This window comes from Anguilla anguilla, chromosome 3 (assembly GCF_013347855.1).
Source record: "Anguilla anguilla isolate fAngAng1 chromosome 3, fAngAng1.pri, whole genome shotgun sequence".
Classification (NCBI taxonomy): Eukaryota; Metazoa; Chordata; class Actinopteri; order Anguilliformes; family Anguillidae; genus Anguilla; species Anguilla anguilla.
In genome coordinates this window covers 27,154,652-27,172,976 of record NC_049203.1, presented here as the reverse complement: position 1 = coordinate 27,172,976, position 18,325 = coordinate 27,154,652, and the positions used below count along the sequence as shown (strand labels likewise).

Sequence of the window (18,325 nt, the reverse complement as noted above, 5' to 3'; positions counted from 1 at the left end):
GAACAGGGATTGGGGATTCCTAAAATAAAATTGAATCTTATATTTTGCTGAACAGAGTGATTTGTCTAGGTTGATTTCTATTATTTAAGCATCTTATATTTTTCATAATTCGACACATAAACCACAAAGTAGCACCTCACCGACGATTGTGGTGTGTCCTATTAATCGTCCATTGGTAACACGTTTATACGCAAAAAAGTACAAACGAGGACAATAACTGTTTGCGCGTATGCAAAAGAAAAGCGATGAATCTCTAATGACAACGGTGAACAATGAACATTATACAATTGGAAACTGGTGGCTAAGAACAAGGTGTTGTTAAAGCAAATTTTAAAAAATGAGTGCGTTCTCACTTAGGTTGAAGAACCTGACACTCAATAGGCCAGTTTCCCCCAGTGTGCAGCGCACTTGAAAAAGGGCTTACACCACACAGACAGACCCTGTAAATCGGCACGTAGAATCAGAACTTCCAGCTCTACAATACATTATCCTAAACACCTGAAGCAGAAACAACGCACTGAATGTTCTCTGGTGGTTTGGAAACCTGATATGTCGTCGGTTCAGACGCGACCGAATGAACCTCTGTAGTCACATCTGTCGTGCCATCTTTTAATCAGAGGTACCACGGCCACAGAGATTAGAGGGTTTAAAGACTTAAAGAACATAAAGGTTTCATTAGCTGTGCGCGTTCGCGCCCACCAAAAGTTAGAAATCGCACATCATTTTTTTTTTTTTTTGGTCAAAAACAAGTTTTCCCATTATATAACAATCCCTACATCACATTCATACAAAACAAACATGCGTAGACTAGGTAGGCCTACGTCTGAACTGATGGGAAACTGCACTGTACAACATTTGTACCAATTGGACCAGTTCGAAATTTATGGTGAGCACGGGGGTGCGTGGTAGCTTTTGTTTGATTAATACTACAGTCAGACGGAAAAGTGAAAATAGCAAAAACGAAGTCGTCGAACAACTTTTAATTTCCCAGTTGAAAGCAGTTTGTATTTTGGCTAGTTTCCTGGAGTAGCCTATACATTTTTTAGTGTTGTAGGCCTAATGGCAGCATATGCAATATGTAATTTTTAAGTGAAACATCCAGTATTCCTTAATAGCAAAAAGCCTTAATTGGTCTATACTCTATGTGCTATCCCAATTTTATGCGTATGTATGAACGAAAATTCAGATGATTTGCGCAAGGTTTTTTTTTTTTTCAGAAAAAAGATGATTTCCCACACATGGTTGTAATGAAAACTATGGCCCTAAAACTATGGCCCTAAAAGGCCTACTTCATCACAGCAAGCCACAGAATGCTTTAGTTTCTTCACAATACTCCAGATGACCACAGACAGAAAGAAAATATGGTACATGCAACAATCACGCTTTGAATATAACGCCATGTTAAAGTGAAGTGGGCTAAAGAAATACGGTAGTCTGCAGAAATCTCTATTAAACGACGCAGAAGACGGCCACGAACCAATCGAGAAATGGATATTCAAGGTATGACCTTGCTCGTCGCAAAGCATGACAGTGAAGACAAAATTCTACTCAATGAACCGTGTTATTACACCTAATCGAGAGGTACCGCGTAAGTGTGCAGTTCTACCGCCATAGATCCTGTTAAGAAAGGAGCTGCAGTGATGTATTCAAGGATGTAATGCATTTAAATTGTGGCAATTTTACAATAAAAAATAGGCCATTTTATATGGCTTTCACACGGTCATTTCTGAAATAAGAAATTTTTTCGGTACGTTCACCATTTTTAAAGACCAATGCACAATGTGTAACTAAAGGAGTCAGTTCCTTATAGGACTGCCAATATAATAATATTTATATATTATATAAAGTTTATTTTTTCTCCCCATCATCATATTTAAGCTTACAGAGGACCGTCATGTATTAAACATGACTATATAGAGGGCAAGCTGAATTAGTCAACATACTTTTACTAGACTTGGTTAAAAAAAGTAAAAACCAGATAGGCCACATTTATCAAAACAAGTTATGTCACTACATGTAAATGATGCACCTCTGACTTGTCATTAATTACAAATAACAAAATGAAAACTATTGCAAATTTCACACTACATACATACCAGCAGCCTCTAGAAATAAAAACAAACAGCATTAATGTAATATCTTACAATGATGAAGTGAGTGGCAGGAATATTTCAAGAAATTATACAGTAAATGACAAAGGGGACAAGTGCCTATTTATTGTTTGACTGCACAAAAAATAAAGAAATTCAACTGGACCCGAACTTTAAAACTTGGAAGAAAAAAAAAAGATTCCTAATGCAAAGGTCATTTGTTCTGATGTCATTGTCATGAGGGGTTGTTGACTGAAGACATCAAAACTGAGGGAGCTTAATGACAATAAGAAGACTGTAAGGAAATATACACCTTAGTGGGAATGAATGTTTTTTCCCCTCAGCACACACCGCATCATTAATTCCTCTCTGATAAAACATTTCACAAAGACCAGCGTGAATACAGCATAATGAAAGCTACAGTATTAATTACCATAACCCCACAATTATGGCAGTGCGTCTCGGTACTGATACTAATTAAGCTAGAGAAGGGCCACTGCCTGCAGTTGAGCAGCAGGGTCTGATTACAGGCGCCAGCGTATTAGGAGAGACACAGTGCACAGTGAGGTGGTACAGAGGCACAGATTAAGAAGAGAATATGCATTAAATCCCCTGTGGAATCAAAATAAGTATCCAAAATAGTTACCCATAAATAGGCAAAGAACATGAATACTGACATTAAGCTCATTTTATTCAGATGCAAAATTTCAAATTATTTTTTCTTTTTTTTTGTATCCTGACAAAGTTCTTATATTGCTCAGCACAGAAGGATATGGTTTTGGTCTTTTTTAAGTGCATAAAGATTTATATATTAACCACCAGGGGTCATTTGTTTAGTGGAATGTCAATTACAAGTAAACTTGAAATAAATATCCATTACAGAATAGAAATGCCCCCCCCCCCCCCCCCCCCAATTACATATCTGGGGGAGAAATGTAAGTATACCTTCATAAGTATCTTCATCTTGTAACTAAACCCTTAATATGCAAGAAACATTGTTTGCCAGGAGCTTTTAAAAGGCATGAATATTTCCTATTAACAGAATAATAGCCATTAATCCAGTTTAAGGGCAGTGACTACCCAGTTAACACATTCTCACAATGTTGCCACCATGTAGTGAACCTGTATGAATTTCCAGCATGATATCAATTACCAAATTAAACATTTTTTAAAAATCTTATTTGAATCAAAGGGGAATGACATCTTAAAATCAGTTTTTGATGGTAAATTGATTTGACCACTAATGCAGCCAATACAAATGTGGCAATTACGACAGCAATTTGACAACCATCTCCTATCCTGGAAAAAAATAGTGATGCGTTTTGCTTCACTTGGGCAGCTGCACACACTCTGAATTAAGTAGCAACATACAGCAGAGTAAAGGATGGAGCAAGTATGCTATCTAGACAACAAAAACTACGAATATTATTTTTGTACACCTTCCAACAGTGGAAGGGTCAGTAAAATACAACAACATTTAATTAGGGTGGAGTTTCCCCTTGGTGATAACTGTATAGCAGGATAAATACAAAACAATTTTGTGCACTGGAACCAAAGAATTACACCACAGGGTGTACATAAGCGGTGTAGTAATTTAATTCTTTCTGCATTCTACGCATCACTGAATGGGCTATGGCATGGTTGCTGTCCGCGGGTGTACACTATTTATAGTAACAATTTGGATATGTAAAAAATTGTGATTATTAAATATTTATTTTTGCTCCCTTTCTACATTGTTTAAACCTCAAAAGGCCATTTGCAATCACCCTTGCTTTCTAAAGGCTCATATAACATTAATGGAAAAGTATCTACATTGAAGTTGTACCTATGCAATTTTTCTCACCTAAAATGAAACCATGAAAATGATTTTACCAAATTCCCTTAGCTACCGTACATTAAGCTGGTTTAGCTGGATGTTTATCACAGCAAGGCATTTGAAAGAGGATAGACTGGTATACCACCTCTTAACACTAACTCAACAGAAATGACTATACACTACATTTTGCAATCATGTACACGTGAACTATGGCCTTGCTGTACAGTCCTCCAAGTGACACTTTATATAAAACACTGACCAGGAGAGTAAATAAGCACGTTACACATACACAAACGCAAGCTCATCCGCCGTTGGGTTGGTGAACGAGGTGACACGACTGCAAATCCAAACAGAAGCTGTGACATAAACAAAAATCTGAATGCACAAGTTCAGTCTTGTTACAGAAGATTGGATCTCCAAATTTTCAACCTAAAACAGGCATTTACATTTTGGAAGCCTAACAGGATGGCACTGCGTGGCAGGGGGAGCACAATGAAGCCTTTTTATTTTTGGTGTTGGAAGGTGGAGATGGGCCCATTGGAGTGCCACCTGTACAGAGACTCTGTGCCAGAAAGAAAAGAGGGTGCTCTGCACCCCAAAAAGCAGGGACTGAGCTGTGAAGAGATGGGCCCGGTGAGCTCATAGAAGACCTCCTCACTTCAGACACACGGAGAACATCTTTATCACCGCATCTCTGCAAAACAACAACAGGAAGAGTATTTTAAAGTGGATCTATCACATGCCAACAGCTACATCCAGGCTTTAATATATACAGTCTTTCATAAACAAAACATCCTTTTATTTATTTATTTTACTTTTATTTACCCAGGGTAGGTCCTTCCAAGTTATACTGGCTCATATTTTATTAAGACACAACAGAACTGATTTCTGTGGCTTGAGAGTGAAATCTTACATCACAAAGTAAATGACAGAACCTTGCCAGGTACAATGTAAACGATGACTGTGCAATGCAAACGACAGTTTACGTTGTAACATGCATGTTTAAATGTTAATTATGGTAGCTTACATTAAAACATAAATGACAGTGGCTTGCATGTATGCAACAATGTCAGTGATGGTCACTTGGATGTTCATAAGTAAATGATAGCAGCACAGGCATTAAATATAAATAATAAAACGCAGATGCAAGCATTAATTCTAGGCCTTTCAGAGAGGCTGCAGGTGTTGGTGCTGAAATGACCCTGCTAATGCTGCTGCAGCTGAGGGATCTGTAACAGGTCTTTCACTCTGGACCCTATACCATCCACCATTAGTGGATAAAAGCTCTCATACCGTAGCTACATGTTCATAGGTACTGTGACCACCAACTAATTTAAGCCTATTTAATTCAACCAGATTACATTTATTCAAATGTGGGGGAAAAAAGTCATATCCACTATTAAGGAAGGGTGGAATGGTCCCCGCCGCCAGTTGTTGTGGTTGAAAACCTCAAAAATAAATGTTGTGGTTTATAAAAAATACATTCACTATGCCATTCTAATTGTATCATTTACATACTGATGCCTGCTACAGCCAATTTAGAGAAAACTGAAGACAAAGGTGTGTGCAAAATATATTTTTAAAGTACCTTGCAAAAGGGATGTAGGATAGGCCATACCTGTAAATGATAAAAAAAGGAAAGCATTGCATTGTGGGAACTTTGAATTCCCTAATTTTCCTCGAGATCTGTATGTATGAACCTGTTTCTAGTACAGCACATGAACTGTTCTTAACCTTCAGGTGGAGGACAGAAATAGCACAGATTAACATGTAAAATGAAAGCTAGGTAAGGGAAAATATTAAGCAACGATGCTAACTCCCTCCTGAACTGCTTTAGCGGGAAGCAGTATAAATGGTAACATACAAAAGGAAAGCTACATAAAAACATCTGCTGAGTAAATGCTGCAATAAATGAGATGTGAACCCAGGGGGTTCATCTACTTAAAGGACAATTTCACAGCTGTTAAACTTCACCATACATGAAGGCAATCAAAAAAAAAACATGGCTTAAATTATCAGAAATGATTACTGCCATCATCTATGAAGCAGCCGACCTCACAACCCATTCTTAAACACAAGCCTTAAGATGAACAATGCCATGAGACTGCACAGTAGAGAAGAATGGCAGGATTTTCTTTAAATGCCATCTGACCTCTCGTCACATGATCAACTTAAACTGACTAAAAGGCCAGAGTATTTACTGAGCCCAGTGAGAGAAACTCTGCCCTCAACTTGGCTAAAGCTTAACAAATAGGAATATTTTTTCCAGTTACTTCTGGATGTTTTGTAGTGTTCTGGTAAGCCATCTATGGGGAAATAGGCCTCCCTGTTTTCCCCCATGGCCACCAGAGGTATGCTTCCCTGGTATTGTGATCTTTGCCTGGGTCACTGCCCCATAGGTAAACAGCCAGGCAGGATAAAGACCACAGCAACAGAGAGGAAGAGGGATAACAGCGCTACCAACTGCCATTTCAAATCTTCATACAAATATAACCTTCAGTATAACAATTATGTACGATTATTTCTCATACATACGTTAAAAAGAAAAGAATGTGCAAAAATCAATGGCAATTAAAAGGTTCAGACAATTAAATATTAAATGATTTAAACTTTTTTGACATTAACTGACAGAGTAAATATCATATTGTACCAAAAACATGGCTTTGAATGCAAACAGTTAAAAATCACTCACAGTAAACCCATTTGTTACTCACCAAGCAAATGCCAAGAACTGCAAAATGCAAAACAGCAGAGCAAGTCCATTGTTCTTCCACTGATGATATAAGGACGTGTCGTATTAAAACAAAGGAAAGAACAGATTAATTACTGATCTAATCATTACTGTTTGTGTGTGCATGCATGCGTGCATGAGCGCATATAGGCGTCCCTGCTTGTGCGCCAAAACCAACCACTTTCACATAAAACAGCGCAGCCCATACAGACATTTGTTGCCATAAGAAACTAAAGGTAGCCTCTAATTCCCCTTCCCACAGAAACTAATCTCATTAAACACCTGGCTGGCTGGTTGTGGTATTTTTCTCCTGTACATTGGAGACAGCTTTCCACCTGGACCTTGACCTTATTACAGCCATGTCCAAACATTCCCCAAAACTGCCACACACTAGCCACACAGTAGAATGTTCAGTTTAAAACCCAACTCTAATAGAGTAGACTTTAAGACAGAGCACGTCGATTACCTCTTGGACTCGCACGAACTCTGCTTGAGTTAAACAGTGAAATGTTCAGTGTCAATTTAACTGCCATTTTGGCATAATTTACATTACAGAAACCCTTTTACCCTCATGTAGCGTGCAGACTTTCTAAAACTGTGCTCAGTCTATTAGTGGTCCTGAAAGGTTATTACGATAATGTGATGCTTTGCTATACTCAACTGCATTTTTGAACAACCAAACAAAAACTCTATGAACCACGGGAGGTACAAATGGCTCCACTGCATCAGATAACCAACAGAAATACAAAAACTGATCACAAAAATGCTGCAATGCGACAGAATTTAGTTGGACACTGAAATGAAGGAGTTCTGACAGTGCACCAAGCCAGCTTATGCAAACAAGGTTACTGACCTCTGTGAAGGCCCTGAATGCCTGAAACATGACGTGTATGAGCTCACACAATTTAAGCAGCAATGCTTATCATACCAATGAACTCAGTGGGCAGAAACTAACTGTATATTCACTCACCCAAAAGGCAGCACAGAGTGTCAAAGCAAAGCAGGTCTATAAAGAAAAAAAAATGATATATATGTATACACACACAAAATTACTGGGAAAGCAAAGACATGAAGTCTGAAGCCATACAAATTTTTTGAATGCCATTCATGCAGTTTCTTAAAAAAAGGAAGTGCTTTGCCATAAAATTTGTTGCTAAACAGTAACACACACTGCATTTAACACCCATGAATACCTGGGATCCTCAGAATAATAAATCACATACACATAAACATACACAGTTTATACATTAGAGAAACTGTATCAGTAGTAAAACAGTTATTCCCTCCACCTCCCTGTTGTTTGTTCACCACATGGTGGAAACCTGCCAGGTGGTTGACACTGCCCCTCCTGGATGATTGGCTGTTCCCAGCAGTGTACTCTGGGTTTGGCAGGCCCAGAATTACCCAATTACCCACTGGAATGGCCAGCCTGCCTATGAGAGCCCAGCTGGGACTGAAGCTGGTAAACAGAGCTTTTGAACCCACACCCTATGAATCCCGTCACTCTCTGCTCTCAGCCAAGTCCAGCTTCCAGAGTATCGTCCATCAGGGACAGATAAGTATACCAGTAACTCCAAACAATCATTTTCATCCTATCATCTTGTCACACGTGTAATGTGTTAAATGTAATGTATCGGTTATATCAACGATATATTGGTTAATTTACTTGCTTGCCTCAAAAAATATATACAGCATAAATGAATTTTAAATAATACATTATATTGTTTATTTTTGGCATGACAACTAGTTTTTAGACAAGATCTAAGAAAGAAACATTTGTTTTCCCTACCAGTGAAATGCTAGTTTCTGTGTAAAAGTTGATGGCAGGTCAGGGTAAAGCAGCCCGTCTGATGTACAGAGCGTGTGCTCACCAGCATAATGGCAGAAGCTAGTGCCCGAGTCTTCTCACACATCTTCTTAAGCTGTTTTACAGGCCCCATCAGGAACATTGTGCTAAAGAAAAAGAACCAAACAACAGCAGCTCAGTTCTCTGGCATCTAGACCTGTCTGCCCACAGCCCAGCCAATACTAAAGCTGATACCTCACCGTTTACATTATAGCACAAATACAGACTGCAACCAAGTACTCACATCCACTGAAGAAGTAGATGAGTACAGCTGTCAGCTTACAAAGGAAGCATCCAACAAATTTAATTTGTAGAACAAAATATTTCAACTTGCTTACTTCAGTATTAAGCAGAGATGATCAGCTTGGTGACCAAGAATCTCTTTATAGCGTTGCTTGTGACAGGGATGCCCAATCCTGTTCCTGGAGATCTAGGCTGTTTCCGAATAAACGCACTTCCCTACTATTGAGTATACAAGTCTTATACTCAATGGTGGGCAAGTGTGCTGACTCAGACATGGCTCTACTGTCCTGTAGGTTTTCATTTCAACCGTAATTTGGCACACCTGATTCTACTTCCGTCTGGTGCATGCATGTTGCTGCATCATATTAGCACATAATATCTGCCCATTATATATCCCGTAACCTTAGCCAAGACCAATAAATTAGATTTCACCCATTATTAGCCAAAAACAAACTGAACCCATTATTAACCCCAATAATCCCTAGCTGCATTTTATTTAGGCTGGTGAGAATACTCCATTCACACTTGGGTGCGCACCAAACAACCGCACAGAGGTGGTGTCAGTTCCCTTACATTTGAACCAAGGTGCTGTTCTTCCCTAGTGAGAACACAATTTGGCCTAACTACAGGAACCCCAACCCAAAATATGCTATGAATGAATAAACCTTAAGGACAGCACTCTTCTAGGAATATTTTATTCAGTCAAGGGCAAAATAAAAACTGATGTGTTTCAGGCCAAAGCACCTTCATCAGTGTCAAAATATGCTATGCATCACGGGTTGGGGCAGATGTCACCTGCTAGCTAAAATAAAATCTGTATTATTTATTATATTAACAACAATCCATCAAAGTCCATGAATGCAACAGAACAGAATTAAAACCATTTAAGGGAACATATTTTAATCACACAGCTAACATGCTATTTTAAATGTAACAAATTTTTTATAAAAGGCTAAATTTAATGAAACCCTTTTTACCTTACAGAAGAATGTGTGTCCACACATACAGTAGATAACTACTGATTGAGCAGTGATTTTGGATACTATGACACTATGAACTCTGGTCATCATTCAGTCTCTCAAATCATATCTGATCTTTTGTTGTGAGTTTACCCTGTCCTATACACAAATGAGCTGCAACACAGCATTGCATTTGTTTAAAATGTGTGGTTTGATTGAAATTGGATAGTGGGAAACCAAACCAATCCCAATGAATGCAACAGTATAACTTACAGAAAGAGATCACTTTCTGGTTTCTTAAATATAATTTCAGTTTTAATGTATGTGTTCAATTGGCCCAGATGATTTGCGTCTAATGAAGGACATTTTACATACTTACAGATGACCTGCCAGCTTTACAGCTTGTAGTGTCATTTTATGTTTCCAGAGGTTGTATATATGAGATGTATATTGTACCCTTTCATCACAGTTATAAACATAGAAGTCAGTTTTCATATCACACTCATTCTCCTTTCCTTCTCAGTTCAAGCAGTGCAATCACTTCACTTCCCTATTAGTAATGTTGATATACAAAGCCTATATATATATTTTTGCTTTAGACCACAAACCACTGAATGACCACAAACCACACCTGTAACTGTGAAGCCAGCAGGTAGCCAGAAACTCAGTAAACATATAAAATATCCTTCATTGCGCACAAAAACTGTCTGGACCCAAAATAACTCCTGAAAATGACCTATGCCTTTAACCGTGATTCGGACCAAAGCAACAAACAAAATATAGGTGAGAATGTGCCCTTAATCAAACGTGAAAAGGAGTTGAAAAGTATCCTACTTCCAGGATACACTATCCAAGCAATTGCAGCTAAAAATAAAAAATATTTTTTTTAAAAATCATCCCGGCATGCGCAACAGCGACAACTGATTGAGTACACTTGTAGATATCTTGCGGTGTGGAGATTTCAGATGAGTCACTTTATCAATCGTACTGAAGGATCAAAGGGGCAGCATCAAAGAGATTTTCAGCAGAGCTTTGACGACCTGCAACGTGAGAGCTCCACTTCGCCCAAGAATTAATTCCTGCATGGTGGGCTTGTTTTCTTTTTATTACAGACCGTTTTGTGTGCGGAGAAAAAATCTGCTTAATGTAAACTGTCTGCACGATTTCAGCTACGTGGAACGTGCACATAAAACATGTCAAAATGACACCTTAAAAATTACGATGATTATACCTTAGGGAGAATAGAAACATTTTGTGCGTCTGCTAAATGACAGTAAAGTATGCCGATTGGAATCATTATAAAATCCTCCAGACAGATTGATACAATACAGTATACGAGATTAAACCACTGGGGTGGTCTGTCTGGCCTAGGCAATGGGTGTTAATGAGACTTACCTGGTCAGCGAGGCAAAATTGCCCAAGGTGTAAAAGACAACGAACAAAACTAGTCCAATTCTGGGAAGCCACAGCATGCATACTCCCTAAAATATGAAGTTCAGACTTGTAACATATCACTCCACCACTCATAACAGCTCAACAAACAATGCATTTAAAAGATTGGGATGGCAGGTATGCCATCCCGCCAAGTTACGCCTTGGCGGGGGCATGCCCCCATACCTATACAGCACCGAGAGTTTGGCACTTTTCAGGGTTCCCCACAGAAATAACCACAACAGCCACAGACACTCAGCCCTTAAAAACATTAAATTCTGTACATTCTGACCCCATTTCAACAGACAGAATTCATAAACAACTTCACATGTCCACACAATAAAGCCCCAAACTAAGGGGATTTTGCGTTTTCTCCTTCTTCTTCTTCTTCTTCTTCTCTTTCTTCTTCTTCTTCTTCTTCTTCTCATTCTTATTTTTCCTGCCGCCTATCCCACTAACAACATGTCTCCCCATTGGACATTTCACTAACACCAGCCAAATCTGCCCTACACGACCCAATCAAAAACGCGCATACACACGAAAAATACCCATACATTTTTATTCTGAAACATTTCCCGTTCAAACAGCTAGTCCGCCTGTGGCCTAGTGGGTAAGGTTACAGTCTTGGGAACATGGGGTCTTAGGTTCAAGCCCAGCTTAGAACACGTTTCTTTAACCTGCTTCAACCCTCACTAATAATTGTCTACTAGCCTACTTATCAATTATTGCTTTTGCACCATATTTACCCGCCGTTCACCGTTCAGTTATTAACCGGCTACAATATTGCTAAGCCACATGGATTCAACGGGAGCTCTTCTGTGCTTACTGGCCTGTGTTCTTTAAAACCACCGGCAGGTTTGCTAATGATATTTCACGCATTGCATGGCATTAGCTAACGAAGTCACGGCAAATGTATTCCTTTCATTAAAAAGTTACACCAGTTCACCACTGTGCCATTTCTATTAACTATATTTCTTCACTTGGCTACCGTACAAAACTTTCATATCAGCAAACGCCACGTTTCTATTTCTACATTCATGTTACCTCGCTCTGTTCTCTATCTAGCCACATACGCTACAAACAATTACTACTTATGTACATTCTGCAACTCCGCAATTTGAACAGCTAATCCATCCGTGGCCTAGTGGATAAGGTTACAGGCTTGGGAACACTGGGTCGCATGTTCAAGCCCAGCTTGAAACACGTTTCTTTAACCTGCTTCGATCCTCACTAATAATTGTCTACTACTTCTTAATTATTGCTTTTGCACCATTTCTACCCGCCGTTGACCGTTCAGTTATTAACCGGCTACAATATTGCTAAGATATATGCATTATGACTTACCGTCTGTACGTTCAGTTATTAACCGGCTACAATATTGCTAAGCCATATGGATTCAACGGAAGCTCTTCTGTGCTTACTGGCTTGTGTTCTTCTTTAAAACCACCGGCAGGTTCGCTAATGATATTTCACGCATTGCATAGCTATGGCATTAGCTAACGAAGTCACAGACTGGTAAACCTCACTCACTCACGGCCACCCATGTGCATTTCATGACGCAAATGTATTCCTTTTATTTAAAAGTTACACCAGTTCACCACTGTGCCATTTCTACTAACTATATTTCTTCACTTGGCTACCGTACAAAACCTTAATATCAGCAAACGCCACGTTTCTACATTCCTGTTACCTCGCCCTGTTCTCTATCTACCCACATACGCTACAAACAATTAGTACTTATGTACATTCCGCAACTCCGCAGGTTGAACAGCTAATCCGTCTGTGGCCTAGTGGGTAAGGTTACAGGCTTGGGAACACTGGGTCGCATGTTCAAGCCCAGCTTGGAACCCGTTTCTTTAACTTGCTTCGACCCTCACTAATAATTGTCTACTACTTCTTAATTATTGCTTTTGCACCATATCTACCCGCCGTTGACCGTTCAGTTATTAACCGGCTACAATATTGCTAAGATATATGCATTATGACTTACCGTCTGTACGTTCAGTTATTGACCGGCTATAATATTGCTAAGCCATATGGATTCAACGGAAGCTCTTCTGTGCTTACTGGCTTGTGTTCTTCTTTAAAACTACCGGCAGGTTCGCTAATGATATTTCACGCATTGCATAGCTATGGCATTAGCTAACGAAGTCACAGACTGGTAAACCTCACTCACGGCCACCCATATGCATTTCATGACGCAAATGTATTCCTTTTATTTAAAAGTTACACCGGTTCACCACTGTGCCATTTCTACTAACTATATTTCTTCACTTGGCCGTACAAAACCTTAATATCAGCAAACGCCACGTTTCTACATTCATGTTACCTCGCCGTGTTCTCTATCTAGCCACATAGGCTACACACAATTACTACGTATGTACGTTTTGCAACTCCGCATTAAAACATTACATTTAAAATCATGATTCACTCATAAGTATAACTACTAGCACTGAACATGAGAAAAACACATTCGTGCAATAGATTACATTACAGGTAAATAATGTGTGCAATGTTATTTGACCCTCCACTTCAACAACCAATGTTCAATACCGACTGTTATATATACCATTTGATAAGGAATATCAACTCGCTCATGGTCACTCCATTTACTTCGCACTATACTCCGTGATCATGTCAACCTTCACCTACATGCCCATTCTGCTAAAAACATATTGTTTCAACTACGGAATTTCGTAATTTCATTTTAATTTCTCTCGCACTGTTGTTATTCTCTCATATGCAAAGCCTGCTGGGACATATGCGTCTGCTCCTATTCTCCACTATCATGTTTTCCGGTTCTAGTTTAGCAAAACGGCGAAGAGGATTCCTACCTGCAGATTAGCCTATCAAAATGCCTTATAAACCTTACAAACACTAAAAGTGCATCTCCACGAAATAACAGACAATGGAGCAGGACAGAAGGATAAACCTTACAAACACTAATAGTGCATCTCCACGAAATAACAGACAACGGAGCAGGACAGAAGGCTACACAAGTTGCGACCTAGGGAGTTATAATTCTACGGGCGTGTTGATTATTTTGTCAGTCAAGGCTCGTTGTTGGACGTCAAATCCGTGAGTACATACCATATTCCATCTGCGTTTCTGATGCGTTTACGCTTACGCCACTGCATCCTATCTCACAGCCACTGTTTTACATATATAGCAAACCGAAACTGCTGAACGGTACACGCTCATCAGGCTGTACAGATTCACACAACGATAGCCATAATCCACAACCGTTTCTTGCAGGGTCGCATTTCTCACTCTCATAATAAAACGCTTTGCAAAAAGAACTGATATCTCATAAAAAACACGTTTTCAACGTACAAAAATGCCAAGTTACTAAAAAGTATTGATATCAAAATGACGCCAAGTTACGATACTACAAACAATATAGGCTATCTTGCCTCACCGAAATGACATAAGATGTATCTCAAAGCAATGCTACCCAATATTTCCTCAGTTCTTTCAAGTCACTTGGCCCTGTGTTTTCTAATCTTACCATTTCACAATGTCATGCAAACTTTCTGTCAGATCAAAGAGACAAATATTTCGAATTGCCTCATGGAACACATTGAACATTGTACATTGAAATTAATGTATAAATTAATTAATGTACAGAACTGCTGCTGAGCAACGACAGGAAGCACATGTGGGAGGGAGAAAGCGGGCCCCGGCCTGGGCCAGAAACGCCGAGGTCGCTCTCCTCCACACTGTTGAATGCTTCTTCAAAAGATGCACACTTCTCAGAGTCTGATGCAACTGGGTTTATTGTTAGTAAATCAAAGATTACATAAAATAACCCGGGCTGATCTGCGCAGTTCAGTACAATTATCAATCACTCATAAGTAAAGACAATACATCAGATCATTCTCCAAGCATTCCCAAAACACACACCATGTGCGCGCACACACCCACTCTCAGACTCTCTCCCCTCGGGCCAACTGCCTCTTATATCCATTTTCTAACTCCTCCTGTTGTGTAGCTTAAATCTAGTACTTCCCATTTAATTTTGTTAATTACGTAATGTTATTGACATCATTATTTTTATCTGACACCCAATTCTCAGACACCATTGTTTATCAGCCCCTCCCTAGTGCTCGTCTCCCGCCTGTCTCACCCTCCCCCTTCTATCATAAGTCACATATTCTGATAACACATTTTCCAAAAAAGGCAGAAGCTTCCGTTAGTTTCACAAAGGCGCCTTTATACAGCTTAGTCAGCAGGGCAGAAATTATGTGTGTATTACGTGTTTGTTCTTATTGTATCTATTTAGTATGAAGCGTTCCCCTGCTGTGGGTTCCCCTTACAATGGGCTTGTGTTTTCTGAGTACATTTGTATTTATTTCCCACATTTTGGTTGCCTAGGTCGACCTTGGTCCACCTGTATCTTTCTTCCTTTGCTAGCCGGATGATACGTTAGGGGGGAGACAGCTGGTGCTCATTGATGCACTCCTTTCCCATATACACTGGGCCTGTGCTCTCTAACTACATATCTTTCCTCATACAATGGGCTTGTGTTTTTTAGTACATCTAAATTTATTTCCCACACACATTTCTCCAGAAAACATGTTTATACTTGCTTCTGAACTGAATTTGAGTACATGTGCAAGTTATTGTATATTTGCTACGTACAATAAATACTGCATGTAAAACACATATTGTACATACATACATAGAGAACTTCTTTATCCGCATGGGGACATTTCCCTGGCAGCATCTTACATTCACATTCACGAACACACTTGTACCAAGAAACATACTATCATTCACGCAACAGAAAGCCTGGGCAGCGAAATACATAGGCCTACATACCAATACAAATTGGACATACACACACCTATTCAATCAATCTTGACTGTGAGAGAGCCATCCACACATATATTTGGCCTGTTCATGTAGTGCATGCTTATACACAGGGCCAAGTGACTTGAAAGAACTGAGGAAATATTGGGTAGCATTGCTTTGAGATACATCTTATGTCATTTCGGTGAGGCAAGATAGCCTATATTGTTTGTAGTATCGTAACTTGGCGTCATTTTGATATCAATACTTTTTAGTAACTTGGCATTTTTGTACGTTGAAAACGTGTTTTTTATGAGATTTAAAATACACCACCGACCTCCTGCCACATTTATCTACTGTTGTAGATAAAGATCCAGACAACAGTCCACTCAGAAATAGACACAATAAAATAATACCAGCTTAGTAATTTCCCCATTTCTTGTAGGCGAGATGCGTGTAAGGCAGAACGCAAGTAATTTTAAGAGTACAAAGCACACCAGGCCACTAAACCAATTTCGTTCGCATTCACAGTAACCTACCTCAGAACTAGGTAAGAAATAGGCTGCGGTTCTGATGCGGTTCTGCGGGACTTGATCAAAACCAAATCAGAATTTAAAAATAAAAATTAATTAATAATAAATAAAAAACATTACGCAAAGGTAAACAAGTAGTCGCCGGGCGCCACCCGTACTTACCAATACAGAACATACCACCCCAATAGCAAAACATGCAATGAACCCCTTCACACGTGTACCCCATCCGAGCCTGGAGGCCTCGTTCGCTGCCTAAAATGGGAGATTAAATAACAATTTTATGTGCAAAATATAACATTTGCATTCGCAATGCAAAATATATAATATCTGACAATGCATATGGTTATTTGTTGGCAACAACCCTTTTCCTTCTAGTAAACAGAGTCTGCTACAATGCTGATTTCCGTACGCTGATTAATAGCCCACATCTTGACAAGACAGCTTTAAAATACCTGTAGTATGTTGACGTCGTCATCTTGCCCATCTTGACCACTCAAAACTTTCTTTAGCTTGTCCATTTAAGTCAATACAATGACTCCACAATTCACACTCCCTTACAGTTGTCTAATTTTTATTTATTTATATTAATTCCAACCCTTATTTGAAGCAGATTTCGCTCAGTTTGTCCCTCCTAAATCACGACCTACCACCAACTACACAGACGAACAAGCTAGCGCCATCACTGGATCGCACGCATCTGTTAAAGATTAACACGGTCAATGCTTTTCTGACTGGACATGAGAAACAGAGCTCAAATGAAACTGATTTTCAATTTCCCACAAACATAAAGTGGGATTATTTATTTGTTGATTCATATATTTATTCTAAATTTCTGTCTTCACTTATTGGTTGGGTTCAAGTCACTTTCATCGAGAGCTAGGAAAAATCGCAGACCTGAATCTGTGCCCAAGAATTCTGCAGCCCGATTTCTGACTTACTATGATCAATTTATTACTACTTCAAAAAACTACGGTCAAGCTATCGCCACTTCGAATTTTGTTGCGCAAATATATGAGTGATTACGTTAGCGCATTCATGTGCTACGTTTGCAGTCAATGAAACGGCTCGTGGAGAGAAACAGCGATGTTTGTAGGCTACAACGTGGCTACCTTGTATTTTATTTGCAAAATACTGTATTTCTCTTTATATATCTGAATTTCAAACCTTTTGTACCACAATTCTGTTTTAAATTTCAATAAAATGTATGTATTGCAGTTTAGGGCCGCACTGTCAATGGGTAATGGGTGTAGTGGGTATAGCACCCAGAGCACCTCACAGCAACAAGATTACGGCATCCAACGCTTCTCGATCCCCGGTTCGAATTGAGGCCTGGGACTTTCTGTGTGGAGTTGGCATGTTCTCCCCCTGTCCGCGTGGGTTTCCTCTGGGTACTCCGGTTCCACAGTCTAAAGACATGCAGGTAGGCTAATTGGAGACTAAATTTCCCATAAGCATGTGTTTGTGAGAGAATGGTGATATTTTAAAATAAATTAGCATCTAATTTGGTACATTTTGCTATGGGAAGGGGGAAGATTGCTTAGTGTACCATATTGGAAAGCATATAACTTCACCAAATCAAAAGGTTTGTCCAAGTGAACATTCGCATCATATAATAGGTGTACTCTCTTGTAAAAAAACTAAATATCAGATGATTTTTAATAAATGAGGATCGAAATTGGCACCATTTGCTATGTGAAAGGGGGAAATTGCTTCAGGTAATGTACTGGAGATCATATAACTTCAAGAAATCAAAGTTTGTTCAAATCAATGCTTGAATCCTATGAAATGTCTATCCCAGTGTAAGGTAACTGAATGTCAGATTATTTTTCTGTGGCTATCTCTAATAAATGGGCATCAAAATTGGTACTCTTCCCAGAACAGGGTT

General features: G+C 39.2%; 1 protein-coding gene across 1 annotated transcript; it reads right to left on the bottom strand.

Moving 5' to 3' along the window:
* Positions 1-2,191: 2,191 nt before the first annotated feature.
* On the bottom strand, positions 2,192-17,374 carry sft2d2b (SFT2 domain containing 2b). Its single transcript, XM_035407646.1, has 8 exons — positions 16,893-17,374; positions 16,603-16,692; positions 11,081-11,166; positions 8,509-8,590; positions 7,608-7,643; positions 6,621-6,679; positions 5,495-5,524; positions 2,192-4,600 (listed from the first exon to the last, which is right to left on the bottom strand). Exons 1-8 carry the CDS (start codon positions 16,956-16,958, stop codon positions 4,561-4,563), a joined length of 489 nt encoding a protein of 162 aa, XP_035263537.1. The 5' UTR covers positions 16,959-17,374; the 3' UTR covers positions 2,192-4,560.
* Between the last annotated feature and the right edge of the window lie 951 nt (positions 17,375-18,325).